This window comes from Lithobates pipiens, unplaced genomic scaffold (genome assembly GCF_037356315.1).
Source record: "Lithobates pipiens isolate NorthernLeopardFrog02 unplaced genomic scaffold, aLitPip1_a1.2 Scaffold_30, whole genome shotgun sequence".
NCBI lineage: Eukaryota > Metazoa > Chordata > Amphibia > Anura > Ranidae > Lithobates > Lithobates pipiens.
In genome coordinates, this window is record NW_027507791.1 from 113541964 (window position 1) to 113560858 (window position 18895).

General features: G+C 44.7%; 1 protein-coding gene across 4 annotated transcripts in view; it reads left to right on the forward strand.

Annotated features, from left to right (window-relative positions):
- DPH6 (diphthamine biosynthesis 6) overlaps positions 1–18895 on the forward strand; it is a 186876-nt gene that overhangs the window by 125745 nt on the left and 42236 nt on the right. For all 4 annotated transcript variants that reach the window (XM_077464771.1, XM_077464773.1, XM_077464772.1 and 1 more), the window contains one exon: positions 16067–16303. In XM_077464771.1, coding sequence (XP_077320897.1) covers positions 16067–16303 — 237 coding nt within the window. The remainder of the gene's footprint in view (positions 1–16066; positions 16304–18895) is intronic.

Genomic DNA, 18895 nt, shown 5'->3' on the forward strand with positions numbered 1-18895 from the left:
CGGCGCCAACAACTGGTCATTGAGGTCCACCCCTCCCATATTTTGGTTATATTCATGGACACAGAGGGGTTTCTCCACACCACCAGTCGCCGTAGTAATTTGGACTGTCGTGTCTGCATGAAGGGAGGTAAGAACGAAAACATTCTCATTATCCCTCCACTTCATAGTGAGCAAGTTATTGCACCGCAAGCAGGCTCTCTCCCCCAGCCTAAGACGACAATCTACAAGCCGCTGAGGAAAGCCCTAGCGATTAGGTCACACGGTGCCACATGCTCCAATCTGATGATCAAACAAATGACTAAACAGTGCCACGCTCCTGTAATAATTGTCCACGTACAAGTGGTACCCCCTTTCCGAAGAAGGGTGACACCAAGTTCCACACTATCTTGCCAGTGCTCCCTATGTAATCTGGGCAGTTCTAAGGCTCTACGTAACTATCTTTTCCCTCATAAACCGTAAAGCCCCATGTATAGCCTGTTGCCCTGTCACAGAACTTATAGAGCTTGACCCCATATCTGGAACGCTTGCTGGGAAGGTACTGTTTGAAAGACAAGCGGCCAGGAAATTTAATCAGGGACTCATCAACGCAGACAACTTGATCGGGAGTAAACAAGGCTGCAAAACGGTTGAAGTGGTTTATGAGGGGCCGAATTTTGTAGAGCCGATCGTATTCAGGGTCTCAACGAGGACGACAAAGTTTATTGTTGAAGTGCATGAACCGCAAGATCTGGTAGTATCATTTTCTGGACCTAGAGGCAGAGAACACAGGCATATGGTCAATTGGGCGCATGGACCAATATGTCTGCAAACGTTGTGAATTTATGTATGCCCATGTTGAGGGAAAGGTCCAGAAAGGTATTAAATTCGGAAACCGTAATTGGTTTCTAATTTCTGGCAAGGGAAGGCAACTGGGGATTTGCGGCGATGTGTTGACCAGCATATAAATTAGTTTGGTCCACAATAGATCTATAGAGATCTTCCGTGAAAAACAGCGAATAAAAATCAAGTGGCGTAAAATCAGCTGTTTCCACCTGAATACCGGGTTGGCCAGTGAATGGGGGAAGTACGGGTTCTGCAGAAGTGGTGGGCACCCAATCAGGATTGGCGAATTCTGCAGGAAGGACACTATGGGAACGACGGTCATAGGCAGAACTACAATTCAATACAATACAATGCAGGATGTTTACCTCCTGGCCTCCAGGTTCAACAACAAATTAGACAGGTTTGTCTTTAGCTGCAGAAATCCTCTAATGGAAACAGTGGATGCTGTGGTGGCTCAGTGAGATCAGAACATCCTTACCTATGACTTCACTCCCCGGAAACGTGTTCTTCTTCTAAATTCTGCAGGATTGAGGATGAAGGGCATTCCACTGATACTTCTACTTCAGGACTGGCTCGGGTGGATATGATATTTTGACCTCAGACTCCTGGCAGATCCTCTTTTTCCAATTCATAAACTTTTGTGCCAGGGACTGGTTTACAATTGTGCTTTGCGGTATCTGACTTCAATGACATAACTGTTGAAGCGTAGGCCTTAAGGGGCAAAGGCATGTCTGAATCTGTGATTTCCACAATCCTAAAGGCTAGGAAGCCTGCTTCCCACATTGGACTTGGAGGACACATGGACCTGAATCAGCATTTGCTCTTAGTACCATCAATTGGCAGATCCTGGCACTAGCATTCTTGTAACAGAAACCGCTTGCTTCCCACTCTTTAATTAGGACTTTAGTACAAGACTCACGTGGCTGTCTCTATGCGCTTACCCGTGGCTGCATGGAATCTGAATTTGGTTCCCTGCACTTTAGAAAATTCCTTTTAAAATTGTTAGGGACATTCCTCTTTCCACTCTTACCCACAAGGTTGCAATTTTTTGCCATTCCCTCTGCAAGGTGAGTGTCTGGATTGGCAGCTTTTTCCTCTCAAGAAACCATTTTTGTACACGGGGACAAGGTGGTGTTGAGGACCTAGAGCCCCCTTCCTTCCTAAGGTGGTTTCTGCCTTTCTCATCAACTAGGGCATTATTCTTCTATCCCTCTGTCCAGCTCCAGTTCATCAGAAGGAGATTCCACTCCATTGCTGTGTATTTCTACCTTGCAGCTGCTGTTTTCATTAAATAGACCGATTCTTTCTTGGTCTTCTCTGATGGACCCAAGCAACTCATTCCACCATTTCTCTGTGGCTCAGATAGATTATCATTCAAGCTTGTTTGGGAATCCAACTACTGTTTCCCAGATTTCCATGGCCACCACCTTGTCTTCTGTTCTCATTCTCAAGTTTTATCAGGTGAATGTGCTGTTATCATCTGATGCCATCTGTAAGGGTCCCTCAGGCAGTTCTTTTAGCTTAAGGTAATGCCCGGTTCTGTTATTTTTGTTTTCTTGTGGACATGTTAGTGTTTTGGTCTTGCCCACCCCTCAGTTGGACTAGTTGTGGACAGCCCATTTGTTTTCGAATCCCTGTGACTCTCCATGCGCAAGAAATAAAATTGAATATTTTTACTTGCTGTAAAGTGCATTGCTTCATTAAGGGACACAGTGTCTATAATCATACTCTTGGTGCTGCTTTTCATGAAAATTAGGTAAAGCTCAAGGTAGCAGGTGTTATACCAGGCTGGCCATTGTTTTTATTTATTTCTTTGCCAGTGTCCAATTCCTCCTGTAAATAGCAATATAACCCAACAGTCTCCTAATTCCTGCATCCTAAAATGAAATGGAATTCATGGTAAGTACAACAATCCAATTTTTGAGGGTTTTAGTTAGAGTGAGGAAAGGTTATAATTCCTGCCTTTTTTTTTTATTGCCTTCTGGGTTACTGTATGGCAGATGTCCCCACACTTTCTGTCTGTGACCAAACAGGATCAGAAAAGATCTAATTGTTAAGGGCAGAGAGAAATAAAAATATAAAAAAAGAGTCTGTCTCTCACTTTTCTTAATAAAAATGATTTATTACTGTTTCTGGTCCCATTGGAGAGATTTGTGCTAGTTCGTGCCTCAGTGGCCACACGTAGTGAGGGAAAATCTCCTTAATCCTAGGTACACATTGAAGCGATTTGACATGTCAAATCGCATGCCAAAGCAGTGGATATTGCAATGGCACCGTCCGAATCAGTGCAACGCCGACTTTGCAGCGCTACACCGATTCCAAAAGTAGTTTCTGTACTACTTTTGGCAATTTCGGGGTGCGATTTGTATAGACGTCTGTGCAGGAACTCGCACAGATGTCTCTGAAATCGCTCCCGAAGTTGGACTGATATGTGGAAATGAATTGGTGCGAGTTCAGCTGAACTCCCACAATTTCGTTCCCGCTGTCAGTTTGAACCTGGGCTTATGGCTGTAAAAAGCAATACAAATTTGTCAGCAGGGCTAACCCTTTACTGCTCTATCCAAAACATAAAAAAGTGTAGGCTTTAAATATTTTTTGTATAAAATGGGTACAATAGAAATGCATCAATATTGGGGGAAGGGGTTTAAGGCCTTCTCTACATCATTAGTTTAGTATACTTATGAAATGTCTTTCAAATTTTGAATCATTCAAAAGGGTGTACTTGCACTAATACTGGGCCTATAGAGATGCGCATAGGAATCAGATCTGTTCTTATGAATACATCCTTAAATATATATATATTTTTTTTTTTAAATAGCAGGCAGTGTAAGTACATTAGTGTGACTTGCTTTCAGCCTCTTGCAGTTACTGTACAGCAAAGAGCAGAAGCAGCAAAATGAACCAGGTGTGTGCTGCAGGGGCATGCTAATAGGAGGGGACAGCAAAGTGACAGAGAGATGAACTCATCTGTGTGCTGCTTCATCTTTTCCTGTCTAGTCACAGGGTAGGGGTGCGCAGGGGCGGACTGACCATTCGGTCACTCGGTCGCCGACCGAGGGCCCGGAGTCAGGGGGGCCCCATGAGCTGCTCAGTCTGCCCTTGGATGTGCCCGTAGCTTGTTATGAAGGACTGGGAAAGTTTATGCACCGTGGAGGTAGTGAGCGATGTTATCCCTGCCTGCAGTTAGTGAGGCTATATGAGAGGACTGGGGTGCTGGCCGATTAATGAGCGATCGTGGAGCAATGAGAATGATAGAAGTAGCAGGCGCTCTGGCCACCTCTCCTCCTGGGAATTCAGCAGATGGGTGGGGCCACAGTGTACATCCATGCTGCGGGGGAAAGTCAGTGAGAGAGCTGGAGGCTGCAGAGTGAGGACAGAGAAGAATCATCATGTCGGGGACAGTCAGCTGACCTGCCTTGTGTGCAGCAGCGGGTCAGTGTGTAATCACAGCATGTCTCTGATCACCAGCCAGGCTCACTGTGTGTTCCTTCTTCCCCAGTGCCCAACTACCAGGTGCTATTCCCTGGTACACTTATAGCTGTACACTGAGTGTCCCTCAGTGTACAGATATATCAGTTTTGTATATAAGGAATAGCTCTCGGTATACAGATATCAGTGTTAGGGAAATCACACAGTGTATAGATGTCAGTTATATATAGAGAATAGCACTTAGTGATATTTCCTTATGTGTTACACTGATATCTGTATACTGAGAGCTATTCCTTATATACAACACTGATATATCTGTACACTTCAGCGGAAAGAACGATCAGTGAGAAGAATGTCCCTTATATTGGTGGTCAGCAGAAAGAATGTTCCTTACATTGGTGGTCAGCAAAAAGAATGTTCAGCAAAAAGAATGTTCCTTACATTGGTGGTCATGGTGGTCAGCAAAAAGAATGTCCCTTACATTGGTGGCCAGCAGAAAGAATGTTCCTTACATTGGTGGTCAGCAAAAAGAATGTTCCTTACATTGGTGGTCAGCAAAAAGAATGTCCTTTACATTGGTGGTCAGCAAAAGAATGTTCCTTACATTGGTGGTCATGGTGGTCAGTAAGAAGAATGTTCCTTACATTGGTGATCAGTGAGAAGAATGTCCCTTACATTGGCGATCAGTGAGAAGAATGTCCCTTACATTGGCGATCAGTAGAAAGAATGTCCCTTACATTGGTGGTCAGTAGAAAGAATGTCCCTTACATTGGTGATCAGTGAGAAGAATGTTCCTTACATTGGTGGTCAGTAGAAAGAATGTTCTTTACATTGGTGATCAGTGAGAAGAATGTCCCTTACATTGGTGATCAGTGAGAAGAATGTTCCTTACATTGGTGGTCAGTAGAAAGAATGTTCTTTACATTGGTGATCAGTGAGAAGAATGTCCCTTACATTGGTGATCAGTGAGAAGAATGTTCCTTACATTGGTGATCAGTAGAAAGAATGTTCCTTACATTGGTGGACAGTGAGAAGAATGTTCCTTACATTGGTGATCAGTGAGAAGAATGTCCCTTACATTGGTGATCAGTGAGAAGAATGTTCCTTACATTGGTGATCAGTGGGAAGAATGTTTCTTACATTGGTGATCAGTGAGAAGAATGTTCCTTACATTGGTGATCAGTGAGAAGAATGCTCCTTACATTGGTGATCAGTGGGAAGAATGTTCCTTACATTGGTGATCAGTGAGAAGAATGTTCCTTACATTGGTGATCAGTGGGAAGAATATCCCTTACATTGGTGATCAGTGAGAAGAATGTTCCTTACATTGGTGATCAGTGAGAAGAATGTTCCTTACATTGGTGATCAGTGGGAAGAATGTTCCTTACATTGGTGATCAGTGAGAATAATGTTCCTTACATTGGTGATCAGTGGGAAGAATGCTCCTTACATTGGTGATCAGTGAGAATAATGTTCCTTACATTGGTGATCAGTGAGAAGAATGCTCCTTACATTGGTGATCAGTGAGAAGAATGTTCCTTACATTGGTGATCAGTGAGAAGAATGTTTCTTACATTGGTGATCAGTGGGAAGAATATCCCTTACAGTGGTGATCAGTGAGAAGAATGTTCCTTACATTGGTGATCAGTGAGAAGAATGTTCCTTACATTGGTGATCAGTGAGAAGAATGTTCCTTACATTGGAGATCAGTGGGAAGAATGTCCCTTACATTGGTGATCAGTGGGGAGAATATCCCTTACATTGGTGATCAGTGGGAAGAATGTTCCTTACATTGGTGATCAGTGAGAAGAATGTTCCTTACATTGGTGATCAGTGGGAAGAATGTCCCTTACATTGGTGATCAGTGGGAAGAATGTTCCTTACATTGGTGATCAGTGGGAAGAATGTCCCTTACATTGGTGATCGGTGAGAAGAATGTTCCTTACATTGGTGATCGGTGAGAAGAATGTTCCTTACATTGGTGATCAGTGGGGAAGAATGTTCCTTACATTGGTGATCAGTGGGGAGAATATCCCTTACATTGGTGATCAGTGGGAAGAATGTTCCTTACATTGGTGATCAGTGAGAAGAATGTTCCTTACATTGGTGATCAGTGGGAAGAATGTTCCTTACATTGGTGATCAGTGGGAAGAATGTTCCTTACATTGGTGATCAGTGGGAAGAATGTCCCTTACATTGGTGATCGGTGAGAAGAATGTTCCTTACATTGGTGATCGGTGAGAAGAATGTTCCTTACATTGGTGATCAGTGGGGAAGAATGTTCCTTACATTGGTGATCAGTGGGAAGAATGTTCCTTACATTGGTGATCAGTGAGAAGAATGTTCCTTACATTGGTGATCAGTAGAAAGAATGTCCCTTACATTGGTGGTCAGTAGAAAGAATGTTCCTTACATTGGTGATCAGTGAGAAGAATGTTCCTTACATTGGTGATCAGTGAGAAGAATGTTCCTTACATTGGTGATCAGTGAGAAGAAAGTTCCTTACATTGGTGATCAGTGAGAAGAATGTCCCTTACATTGGTGATCAGTGAGAAGAATGTTCCTTACATTGGTGATCAGTGAGAAGAATGTTCCTTACATTGGTGATCAGTGGGAAGAATGTTCCTTACATTGGTGATCAGTAGAAAGAATGTTCCTTACATTGGTGATCAGTGAGAAGAATGTTCCTTACATTGGTGATCAGTGAGAAGAATGTTCCTTACATTGGTGATCAGTGAGAAGAATGCTCCTTACATTGGTGATCAGTGAGAAGAATGTTCCTTACATTGGTGATCAGTGGGAAGAATGTTCCTTACATTGGTGATCAGTGGGAAGAATGTTCCTTACATTGGTGATCAGTGGGAAGAATGTCCCTTACATTGGTGATCGGTGAGAAGAATGTTCCTTACATTGGTGATCGGTGAGAAGAATGTTCCTTACATTGGTGATCAGTGGGGAAGAATGTCCCTTACATTGGTGATCGGTGAGAAGAATGTTCCTTACATTGGTGATCAGTGAGAAGAAAGTTCCTTACATTGGTGATCAGTGAGAAGAATGTCCCTTACATTGGTGATCAGTGAGAAGAATGTTCCTTACATTGGTGATCAGTGAGAAGAATGTTCCTTACATTGGTGATCAGTGAGAAGAATGTTCCTTACATTGGTGATCAGTGGGAAGAATGTTCCTTACATTGGTGATCAGTGGGGAGGAGGAGGACACACCCAAAGAGCTCTCTGTGAGAACCACCCATTTTTCAAGCCTGGGCCTTGCCTGCTAGCTCGGCCCAGGAATAATGCCTGATCCTGGGGGAGGCCCTGGGATGGATCCCCCTGATGACACGGGGCCCAGTGAGGAGGAGGTGGAGGATCTGTCGGTAGGTCCGGGCCCTGGTGTGGACGCCAGCGTTTTCAGCCTTAAGGTTGTTAATCGCTTTAGGGCGATTGGAAGAGCGGAGGAGAAACTTAAAGTTTTGAGAGTGGAGCTTAAAAACTTCAAAGCCAAATACTTCCAGGCCTGGAGTAAGAATCGCACCGCCATGAAGCCTGAGCTACAGGAATTAGAGGAAAAAGTAAAGCAGCAAACTCTATTGTTGGGAAAACTAAAAGAAAAAAGTGGAGCATTTAAAGAAAAGTTTGAAAACGAGAGAAGGTTTGTCAGCCAGTCCTCAGCGTGTTCAGTGGATCAGCCTCAGGTAATGGATGACCCGGGTCCATCTGCCTCTGCTCCTCTCCCCCCATGTAAGGCCTTGGAATCGCCGGCGGCAACCAGCCAGGGGGTTGAGAGTGAGAATGGCACCCTGGCTTTCATCCAGCGGATGGAATCCCCCCTGAGAGGAGACAAGCTTGTAATGTCTGATAATCCATCAGAGGTCCCGGAGGATGTTCAGAAAAATCAGCCAGGGAATGAGGATAAACCTGCACCAAACCCCCTGAGTATGGATGTTGCTGCACCTGCATGTGCTGAGACCTGTAGTTCCACTACCACGTTTGCTGCATGTGTTTCACACACTGTGTCTGACACCTGCAGTGTGATTGCCTCACCTGAGCCTCTCTGTGTTCCAGCAGAGCTGATTGATGCTGGTGGGGGAGGGGATCAGAATACTGCACCATGTGCAATGGAAGCCATGGATGTGTCAGTCCAGCCTGCACTGTCCTCTGCAGAAAGTCCTGTCCTGATGGAAGAGAACAGGCCAGCTGAAGATTCCACCAGCACAGCAGTGGGAACTGACACTGCTGGGAAGACTGCAGGACATGTGAATATACCAGCAAGTATTGACAATGACAGTCATGATAAAACAATGAATGTGGTGGGTGATGGTGAAGGGGTTAATACTGCTGGGAAAAACAAAAATGACATTTCTCTCTCTGCTCAGAGGAAAGACTCATCGATTGTACAGACCAAATCTGTACAATCGATATCTGCTAAAGATGTCTCAGACAGTTCAAAACACACAAATATCTCTTCTGCTGGGAGGAATATGGGGAGTTATGCGTCTGTTGTGGGGAGTCGCACCAAGGAGGGTGGGGGGAATGCTGTAAATATTGGTGGTCACAATATAGGGGGGTTTGGTGGTGGGTATAGGAGGAGGAATGTGTTTCAGTTCAAGTGGGAGGGGGAGGGGACCCCACCAGTGAGGGGGAGGGTGGCAGAGTTGATTTTGGAAATGGGGTTTAAAGCTGTGGATATTTTTGCTTTAATTTGCCCAGTGGGGAGTTATGAGTTTGATTTATCTTTTGTTAAACCTGAGGGGTTGGATTTATTTTGGGAGCGACATAGGAGGTGCCGGGGCCTTTCGCAGTGGAGTGGTTTGGTGCCAAAAGTGATTTCCAGGCAGCCTCTGATAAAATCGGTGACCATCCTGGTGCGCAACGAATCCATACCAGAGGCTGATTTGATAGTATGGCTACGCCGATATGGTGAGGTCCTCACTCCACTGCGGAAGGTCCTGGATGAACATGGGATATGGACAGGGGCCTGGACGGTGTCACTAAAACTGGGGGTGCTGGGCAATGTAGTCCAACATCTGCCCTGTTCAGCTTTCCTGGGAAGAGATCGGCTGACTATATTTTACCAGGGACAGCCCAAAGTCTGCAATAAATGTGGTGAAAAGGGCCATTTTGCCTCTACCTGCACGCGTAAAAAGTGTTCGCTATGCCAGGGTCTGGACCATTTGGCAAAGGATTGTACCCAAATTCGGTGCAATCTGTGCCAACAGCTTGGCCATCCTTACAGTAAGTGTCCAGAGGCTTTACATAACCTGCCAGGATTGGAGGCTGAGCTGCAGAGGCTGGATAAGGAGGATGAGGCCGCTGTAACTGTTGTTGTCCCTCCTGTGTCTGTTCCATCTGTTTCAGGTTCTGTTTCCCCTGGTAATGTGGTCCCTGAGTCTGTCCCTCCTGTGTCTGTTCCATCTGTTTCAGGTTCTGTTTCCCTTGGTAATGTGGTCCCTGAGTCTGTCCCTCCTGTGTCAGTTCCATCTGTTGCTTCAGATTCTGTCCCCTCTAGTGATGTGGTCCCTAAATCTGTCCCCCATGTGGTGGTCCCTATTCCTGCTGTACGTAGGTCCTCCAGACTAGCGGAAGCTGCTGGGGGGGCAGGTTTAGCGGATCTTCCTTCTCAGCCTCCAGTCCCCGTCCCTCGGCAGCGCAAACGTGGTCAGGGGAATGTGGGGGTGCTGGATGGGGGTGGGGCTGATGGAAGGGTGTCCATATCCCATGTCTCACCCTCTGTTGAGGGGGATTCAGATGATGAGGGGTGGGAGACGTTTAGGAGGAAGAAAAAGAAGAAGAGGAAGACAAATAAGGTGGTAATTTCTTCCTCAGAGTCGGACCCAGGAGGGGTCCCTCCTGGTAACCCTTTTTCAGTTTTGTCAGGTGATGGGATGTCTGATTTATCTTTTTCTTTATCATCCATGGATGAGGGGGAGTCACATAGTTTGAAGAGAGCTGTTTCTGGTGATGAGAGTGTGGCAAAGGTTAAGAAACGACTACCCCAATCATCCTGATGGCAGTTCCCACTCCGATAAAGGTGGCGACCATTAATGTCGCCAGCATGAAATCTGCAAGAGCTCGTGATATTGCCTTATTTTTGCTCAGCGAGTTTGATGCCGAGATTTTATTTTTGCAAGAGACCTGGCTCAATACTTTGGCCGATGTCCATCTAGCAAAAAGGGAGTGGAGATGCGGTCCCTCCTTTTGGTCTCTTGCGGCAGAGCCCTGCAGCGGAGTTGCGGTCCTTTTTAAAACCGATATGGTAACGTGCCGGCGGGTAATTGAGGTAGAGATTGGGAGATGCATGGTCTTGGACGTCTCTGTTAGGGGGCAGGACTTGCGTCTGATTAATATCTATGGACCGCAGTCAAGATGGGGCAGGAAATGCCTCCTCACAGAGATCAAGCCCTTCCTTTTTACGTCCCAGCAGGTTGTCTTTGGAGGTGATTTTAACACCATAATTAGGCCTGAAGACAGGAGAGGCTCCATAGACAGGCTGGCGTACGATAGCGTTTTTCTTAGAGATATGGTGAGACAAGCAGGCCTGGTAGATGTGCATATTAAGCACTGCCCTGGCAGCACGGGATTCACATTTCAGAGAGGGAATAGTCAGAGTAGGATAGATAGGTTTTTTTTAAAGGAGAACTCTGCTTTCTCGGCTCCTGAGTTGAGGGCGGTGGAGTTCTCTGACCACTGTATGCTGTCTGTGACTCTGAATGCCTCGGACACTCCACCCAGGGGAAGGGGTACCTGGAAACTGAATTCGGCTCTCCTGGAAGACGTAGAGGTAAGACAATCCTTTGAGGATTTTTTCCAGGCACAGGTTTCTATTCTGGACTTTTGCAGCAGTAAGTCAGAGTGGTGGGAACTTGTGAAACAAAGGGCGATTGGACTTTTCAAGGCCATAAGTAAGAAGAAGCAGCTTGGTATGTACATTGCCTACCAGCATTTGCGGAGGAAGCTTGATCGTCTTGTCTCGTATAGAGGAGATCCAGGGGAGATCTCTGAGGTGAAGTTTCTTCTTAGAAAATGTCAATACGACCGGCATGCCTCCTTGGTTCTGGAGAGGGATTATGGAAAATATCACTCGCCTGATCCTTACCAGAACTGTAAGCAAGGCATAGCAGTTAAGACGGTCATAGGCCTGAGGGATAGTACGGGTTCCCTGGTGAAGTCCAGATCAGGGATCCTGGAGATCTTCAGATCATATTATGCAGACCTTCTAGGAAGAAAGGACCTTTGTCGGGACAAGATGGAAAGCTTTCTGGATTCTACTCCAGGATTGGGAAATGGTACATTGCCTTTGATGGATTTGACAGAACCAATTTCAGTGGATGAGGTAGTCCATGCTATAGAGAAGCTGGCTACCAAAAAATCGCCTGGGCCAGATGGGTTGACAGCTGAATTCTACAAGTGTTTTAAGTCCATTCTGGCTCCCTTTTTAGCGGAGGTTTATAACAGCTGTCTAGAAGAGGGTTCGCTCCCTCCCTCCATGAGGCAATCCGCTGTGATTCTTCTGTCAAAAGGTAAAGACCCCTCAATGATTGAGAACTGGCGCCCCATCAGTCTTCTCAATGTTGATAGAAAGATCTTGGCGAAGATTCTTTTTTGGCGCTTGTCGTCAGTGGCAGGCGATTTGTTGTCCAGTCATCAGCACTGCTCGGTCCAAGGTAGAAGTACCTTTTCAGCGGTTTTAGCTGTCCGGGAGGCTTTGGAGCGATGCAGGGCTGCTGGATGGAGAAAGTACTTGCTGGCATTGGATCAGGCAAAGGCTTTTGATAGAGTCAATCACGAGTACCTGTATTTGCTACTTGGTAGATACGGCCTGCAGGGGAGGTTTATAGATTGGCTGAAGACATTATATAAAGGGGCTGAGAGCTTCCCACTGGTTAATGGTTGGGTTGGACGGCCTTTTGAGGTTGGCTCTGGTGTGCGCCAGGGATGTCCTCTGAGCCCCCTGTTATATGTATTCGCAATCGACCCCTTCATAAGAAGGCTAGAGAGTGGATCTTTGTGCGGGGTGCCTTTGGGCATTGCTGGTGTGCCACCTTTGAAGGTCGTGGCCTATGCCGATGATGTGTCTGTTATTGTCTCTGGAACGGAGGAGGCGCAGGGGGTGGTCTCTATGATAGAGCAGTACACGGAGGCTTCTGGTTCTAAAGTCAACCATGAAAAGAGTGAAGTTTTCTGGATGGGTGAGGAAGGTGAAAGCTTCGAACTTCCGGATGCCTTCCCAGAGCCCCAGCAGGAAATTAAAGTGTTGGGCATCAAATTTGGTCCTGGTGACTATGGTCATCGAAATTGGGAAAGCAGGTTGGTGTGTGCCAATGCCAAAGTAGCAAGTTGGAAGAAATGGAAGCTTTCATTGAGGGAGAGGGTTGACTTGATCAAAACGTACCTGGTCCCAATTTTTTTGTATGTCAGCTTCGTCTGTATCTTGCCAGTATCTCTCTATGCAAGGGTGTACAGCTGCTTTTTCCAACTGTTATGGGGAAGTAGGCTGAGCCTGATCAAACGCAATGTAACTTACCTGTCTAGGCGGGAGGGTGGCCTAGGAATGGTCAACCCAATAGTTTTCTTTTCTCTGCTGTTTTTAAAGTATAATCTTGGTAACATGCTAGCAGAGAACCCGCCGGGATGGGTGGGTATTTTTCAATCTTGTTTTAGGCCTTTTCTGCGATGCTGGGAAGATGGCGGGCCAGTGAAAAGTCTGAGAGTCCGACATGGCAAGCTCCCGGCTTATGTTGCCCCGTGTCTGAAAATACTTCGGCAGTGGCAGGTGACAGTGGAGGATATCAAGTCCCTCCCCAGGAAGCTTCTGGAGAAGAGGATTTTGGGCTCTGCTTTCAGTGTGTCACTGGCCTTAAGGGATTGCCCAGGCTCTGTAATGAGGGAGGGGTTGCGTTTAATCAATTTAGAAAGAATCCCCTTGAAGTTTAGGGATCAAGCCTGGCTCGCCTTCCATGGAAGGCTCTATGTGAGAGGGAACTTGAAGCATCGCCCTGTGGATGATCGGGATTGTCCTAGAGCGGAGTGTGTTGGTAAAGTGGAGTCTATGGACCACTTTTTGCTCCAGTGTCCCTTTAACATAGAGGTGTATAAAAGGGTGGGGAGGGCTCTAGGCATCCCCTTTTTCTATCGCATGAGTTATGCGGAGTGGGTGTATGGGGCATTCCCGACTCACTGGGATTTTGATTTGGATACACTGTTTTTAGTTAGTATAGTTGTCCGTTACTTCACATGGAATGCACGGTGCCAGATTACCCTGCGGAAGAAAGTCCTCTCTGTTGAGGTGGTGGTGCACGATATTTTGGGTGAGGTTGGGAAAATTCGGGGTCTTGAGAAGGGCAGGGAGCCTCGGGCAGTCTGGATAAGGGCGTGGAGGAATATCAGACCTGCCTTTGGTGAACTGCCCATCTCTGGGTGAGGAGCTCTTTTCTTTTTCTGGTTCTTTCACTCCCTTAGCTTTTGTTGGTTAGTATCTTCTTTTTGAAGAAGGGCTGCATGCATAATGGGTACGGGATTGTTTCTTAACCTCACAAGTTTGATGTCTGGTGTAATGGTGTGAGTCGTAATAGGATTTATGTTATTGCTGTAAAGTATTTTTTTTTTTGGTTTGAGAGCAGTTTTGCTATATTTATTTTAATTTATGTAAATATGTATATATTTATGTATATTTATATATTGTGATTTTATGCTTAATGATTGCAAGACTTTTAATAAAGAAAAATTGGGAAGAATGTTCCTTACATTGGTGATCAGTGGGAAGAATGTCCCTTACATTGGTGATCGGTGAGAAGAATGTTCCTTACATTGGTGATCGGTGAGAAGAATGTTCCTTACATTGGTGATCAGTGGGGAAGAATGTTCCTTACATTGGTGATCAGTGAGAAGAATGTTCCTTACATTGGTGATCAGTGAGAAGAAAGTTCCTTACATTGGTGATCAGTGAGAAGAATGTCCCTTACATTGGTGATCAGTGAGAAGAATGTTCCTTACATTGGTGATCAGTGAGAAGAATGTTCCTTACATTGGTGATCAGTGGGAAGAATGTTCCTTACATTGGTGATCAGTAGAAAGAATGTTCCTTACATTGGTGATCAGTGAGAAGAATGTTCCTTACATTGGTGATCAGTGAGAAGAATGTTCCTTACATTGGTGATCAGTGAGAAGAATGCTCCTTACATTGGTGATCAGTGAGAAGAATGTTCCTTACATTGGTGATCAGTGGGAAGAATGTTCCTTGCATTGGTGATCAGTGGGAAGAATGTTCCTTGCATTGGTGATCAGTGGGAAGAATGTTCCTTACATTGGTGATCAGTGAGAAGAATGCTCCTTACATTGGTGATCAGTGAGAAGAATGTTCCTTACATTGGTGATCAGTGGGAAGAATGCTCCTTACATTGGTGATCAGTGAGAAGAATGCTCCTTACATTGGTGATCAGTGGGAAGAATGTTCCTTACATTGGTGATCAGTGGGAAGAATGTTCCTTACATTGGTGATCGGTGAGAAGAATGTTCCTTACATTGGTGATCAGTGGGAAGAATGTTCCTTGCATTGGTGATCAGTGGGAAGAATGTTTCTTACATTGGTGATCAGTGAGAAGAATGCTCCTTACATTGGTGATCAGTGAGAAGAATGTTCCTTACATTGGTGATCAGTGGGAAGAATGCTCCTTACATTGGTGATCAGTGAGAAGAATGCTCCTTACATTGGTGATCAGTGGGAAGAATGTTCCTTACATTGGTGATCAGTGGGAAGAATGTTCCTTACATTGGAGGTCAGTGAAAATTATATAAAGTAAATAAAAATTATAAGAAAAAAAAAATGTAAAGCACACCCATGACCCCCGCACACGCTCTATATGAAAAGGTTTATGTAGGATGAGCACATGTATGTAAATATGTGTCTATAGACAAAAATGCTGGACTCAGGAGCATGCCCGCAAGGTAACCCCCCCGGGAGATCGCTACTTGTAGGGGGTTATCTGATGCAGGGAGGAGCCACGAGGGCCACCACCAGACCCCAGAAGACAAGAATCAGGGCCATTCTGTGCAAAACGAACTGCACAGTGGAGGTAAGTATATGTTTGTTATTTTACAAGCACGTACTTATGTAGTGTGGGCAGTGCAATATGATTGTGGGGGGTTGTGTGGGTGTGGCTTGAGTGTGGGTGGTAACACATGGGCGGGGACAGGGGGCCCCAGGATCTCCTATTGCCCGGGGGCCCCATGAGTTGTCAGTCCGCCCCTGGGGGTGGATAATATTCCTGTAAGTAAAAGAAAAACTGCAGCAGAGAAAATGTCAGGTCCCCCTTCTTCTGTCAAACTGGGCTGTGCTGTGTAACACAGCTGGGTAAATCCCAGGACTGGACAAACAGAAAATTAAAATACTTTTGTCAGGTAAAACCGCTCCCAAATATGAATTTCGTCTGTGTGTCTAGTTGTTTTGTCTGGAGTATGCTTTAGAGTAACACATATTGTCTGTCCCTGTGTATTGAAAGACATGGTTGAATTTTTTTTTTTTTTATCCACGGTGGCTACTGAATTACCAGATTGTCTATTCTGCTGACAGTTTCACACACCCTTGTGTCAAAGGCTGCAGAAATGACAATATTTTACCATGGTTCTTTGTTTCACTTTTCCAAATCATATATTCATATATAATCATATATAAGTTGTTCTGCAGAATGATTCAATAACAGTTATAAAGTCTGATTAGTCAAATGCTGGTCTTTAGAGACCTGAACGGGTGATTGTGCAAGGTTCAACATGTTCAAATTATGTCTTTATAGTATTTGTTGTGTTTTTCTTTTTTTTGAAAGGTTGACGGTGGAGTGTTCTGCGCTGGACAGATTGCATTGAAGCCATGCACCATGCAGCTGGTTCCTGGAAGAATTCTAGCTGAAAGTCGTCTCTCCTTGCGCCATGTTGAAAGAGTCTTGGATGCTGTTGCCCCTGGTACTTCTTTGAGGCATGTGATGGTTGCTCAGTGCTATGTGACACAGAACTCCTACATACACACAGCACTAGAAGCATGGAAAGAATCATTTAAACACCAGGTCAGAAGCTTTCATTTAATTTATGTCCGTTTTCTTTCTTTGCCTTTACTTGCTATGTTTGTAGCAGTGGCCGGAATGTATATGAGCTATTTGCATATTCAAAATACTCTGTTTAAACACTTCCGCTAATTTCATAATTATAGTAATCTGCCTTTATGCAATAATTCGTTCAGTATTGGGTGTGTATTTGTCTCAGGATGATGTTTCAGTTTCTCGTTTTGAGAATCGGGAAGGTAATGGGTTCAATTCCATTGCAGAATGTATCTTATAGTGCTGTACTTCGGTGATCGACGATTCATGGTTCCCAATTTTGGCAGACAAGTTTACTTTAGTGAAAGAGAACTCCAGTTGAAAGTGAGTGTTCAGCAGGTTAATAAGATCCAAGTCGTAGGTGGATGTGACGATTTCCATTTTTCTGCAAGTGCTAGACGAGCGGCTATTAGAATGTGAGTTGTCAGTACTCTGAGTGGCCTCAGCCACTTGGATATTGTCAGACCCAGAAGAAGCTGTCATTACAGAATGTAGATAATGATGTTGTGGCTTGAGAGTGAGTAAAGTAGCCATTAGAGTGTGTTTCATGTTGGCATGTAGGGCCACGGATTCGTTTTGGGTTCATGTTTTGTTAGAGGCAGGTGACCACCATTCTCTGAGTTGGTCCAGAACTACTGGGTAGAGGGATTGTGCAAAACATATATAGAATATGGGGGAGAAAATACATTTTGGATTGGGCTATTATACCAGCCCAGGAGACCGGGAAGTGGCTCATTTCTTTGGATATGCGCAGAAGCTTTTCTTGGAGGTCATCATAGTTCATTTTTAATAGTGTCCTGCTTGGGAAAATTAAGTGAATCCCTAAGTACGGGAGTAACGAACTTGCAGACCACGTGAAGGGCGTGTCTCTCGTTATAATATGTTTGGTCCGAGGGTCTATCTCTAGGTTCAACATAGTTGATTTGCTGTGGTTTATTTTGTAGAGGGAGACTGAGCTGAAATATTCTAAGGTTTTTTGAACAGCCGGGAGAGATGATGTGGGATTGGTTAGGGTGATGATAACATCATCCGCATAAAGGCCTAATTTGTGTTCTACTTTCCCTATTTTGATACCCGATATTGCTGATGTTGACCTGATGGATTGTGCAAGTGGTTCCATTACCATGGCAAAAATCAAGGGGGAAAGTGGGCACCCCTGTCTTGTGCCATTAGTGATTGCAAAGGGGTCCGATGTTATCCCAGATGTCCAGACTCAAGCGCTTAGGGAGGAGTATAGATTTAGTATGGCTTTTAGAATTGTCCCTGACAAACCAAATTTGCTTAGAACTTTTTCCATGTACATCCAGTGAACCCTGTCAAACGCTTTCTCTGCATCTAATGATAAGAAGAGAGAAGGTGTTTGGCTGTGCTCCACCCATTGTATTAAATTAATGAGAGTCTGGTGCGTCTGAGGCTTGCCTGCCTGGTACAAATCCCACTTGATCTGGGTGTATTATTTGGGGGATGATCAGAGAGTTCAGATCAGAGAGGACTAAGAGTTTCGCATAAAGTTTGGTGTCTGTATTTAGAAGTTGGTAGTTGGCTGAAATATCAGGGGCTTTGCCAGGTTTTGATAGGGTGACTATCGAGGCTTCTAGTGATTCTTTGGGAATTTCACATGAAGTGGCGTATAGATTGAAAGTGTTACATAGATGTGGGGTGATCAGGTCAGAGAATTGTTTATAATATTCATTTGGGAATCCATCTGGGCCCGGGGCCTTATAGAGGGGTAGTTGCTTTATGGCTTTAAGTATTTCTGTGGAGGAGAAGGATGTGGAAATGGCTGCTAGGTGAGAGGAAGATATAGAAGGAAGTGGGATGAACGAGAGGAAAGCTTCAATATCTTTTTTTCTTGGGGATGGTTGTCGGATCTGAGTCTGAGTTTGTACAATTTGGCATAAAATGCACTAAATTTGTTCGCTATCTCTAGGGGGTTAAGTAGGCGTTTACCATGGGAGTTTGTAAGAAATTGGATCTTTTTGTTGGCATTTCACTTGTTTGGCCAGGAATGCTCCCGATTTATTGGCCGAGGAGTAGTATTGGAGTTTTAGGCATTTTATATAGTAGTCAAATCTTTTATGGGGGTGCTCACTAAGTTGGTTTCTTACAGAAATAAAGGAAAAGGTCTGGTGTCCCCAGTGACACACTTCCATTCCTGTAACATATAACAAACAACAAAGGATTCGCCCTGGGACTTTACATGAAGTGGGTACTGTTTCTGCCAGTAAAAATAACAGTAGTAAATATAGTATATGGTTTATTCAAATACAAATGTTTACATGGATAAATAACACCAACGGTTGCCAATTAAAAATATATATAAACAAGGAGTATTGGTACATAAATGTAGAAGTAGTACATGGTACACGGGCATCATACTACCCGACTAGTTTCGTGAGATCCAGCTCGCTCTTCAGGGGTGGATGTGTGTAACAATGTACCTAGGATGAACAAAAATATATATGTTTGGCAATATAGCACAGTATTGGTTATAAAGGCACAGGGTAGGAGGGGATGTAGGCCCCCCCATACTTACCACTGAGCTTGGCCATGGCTCCAGGT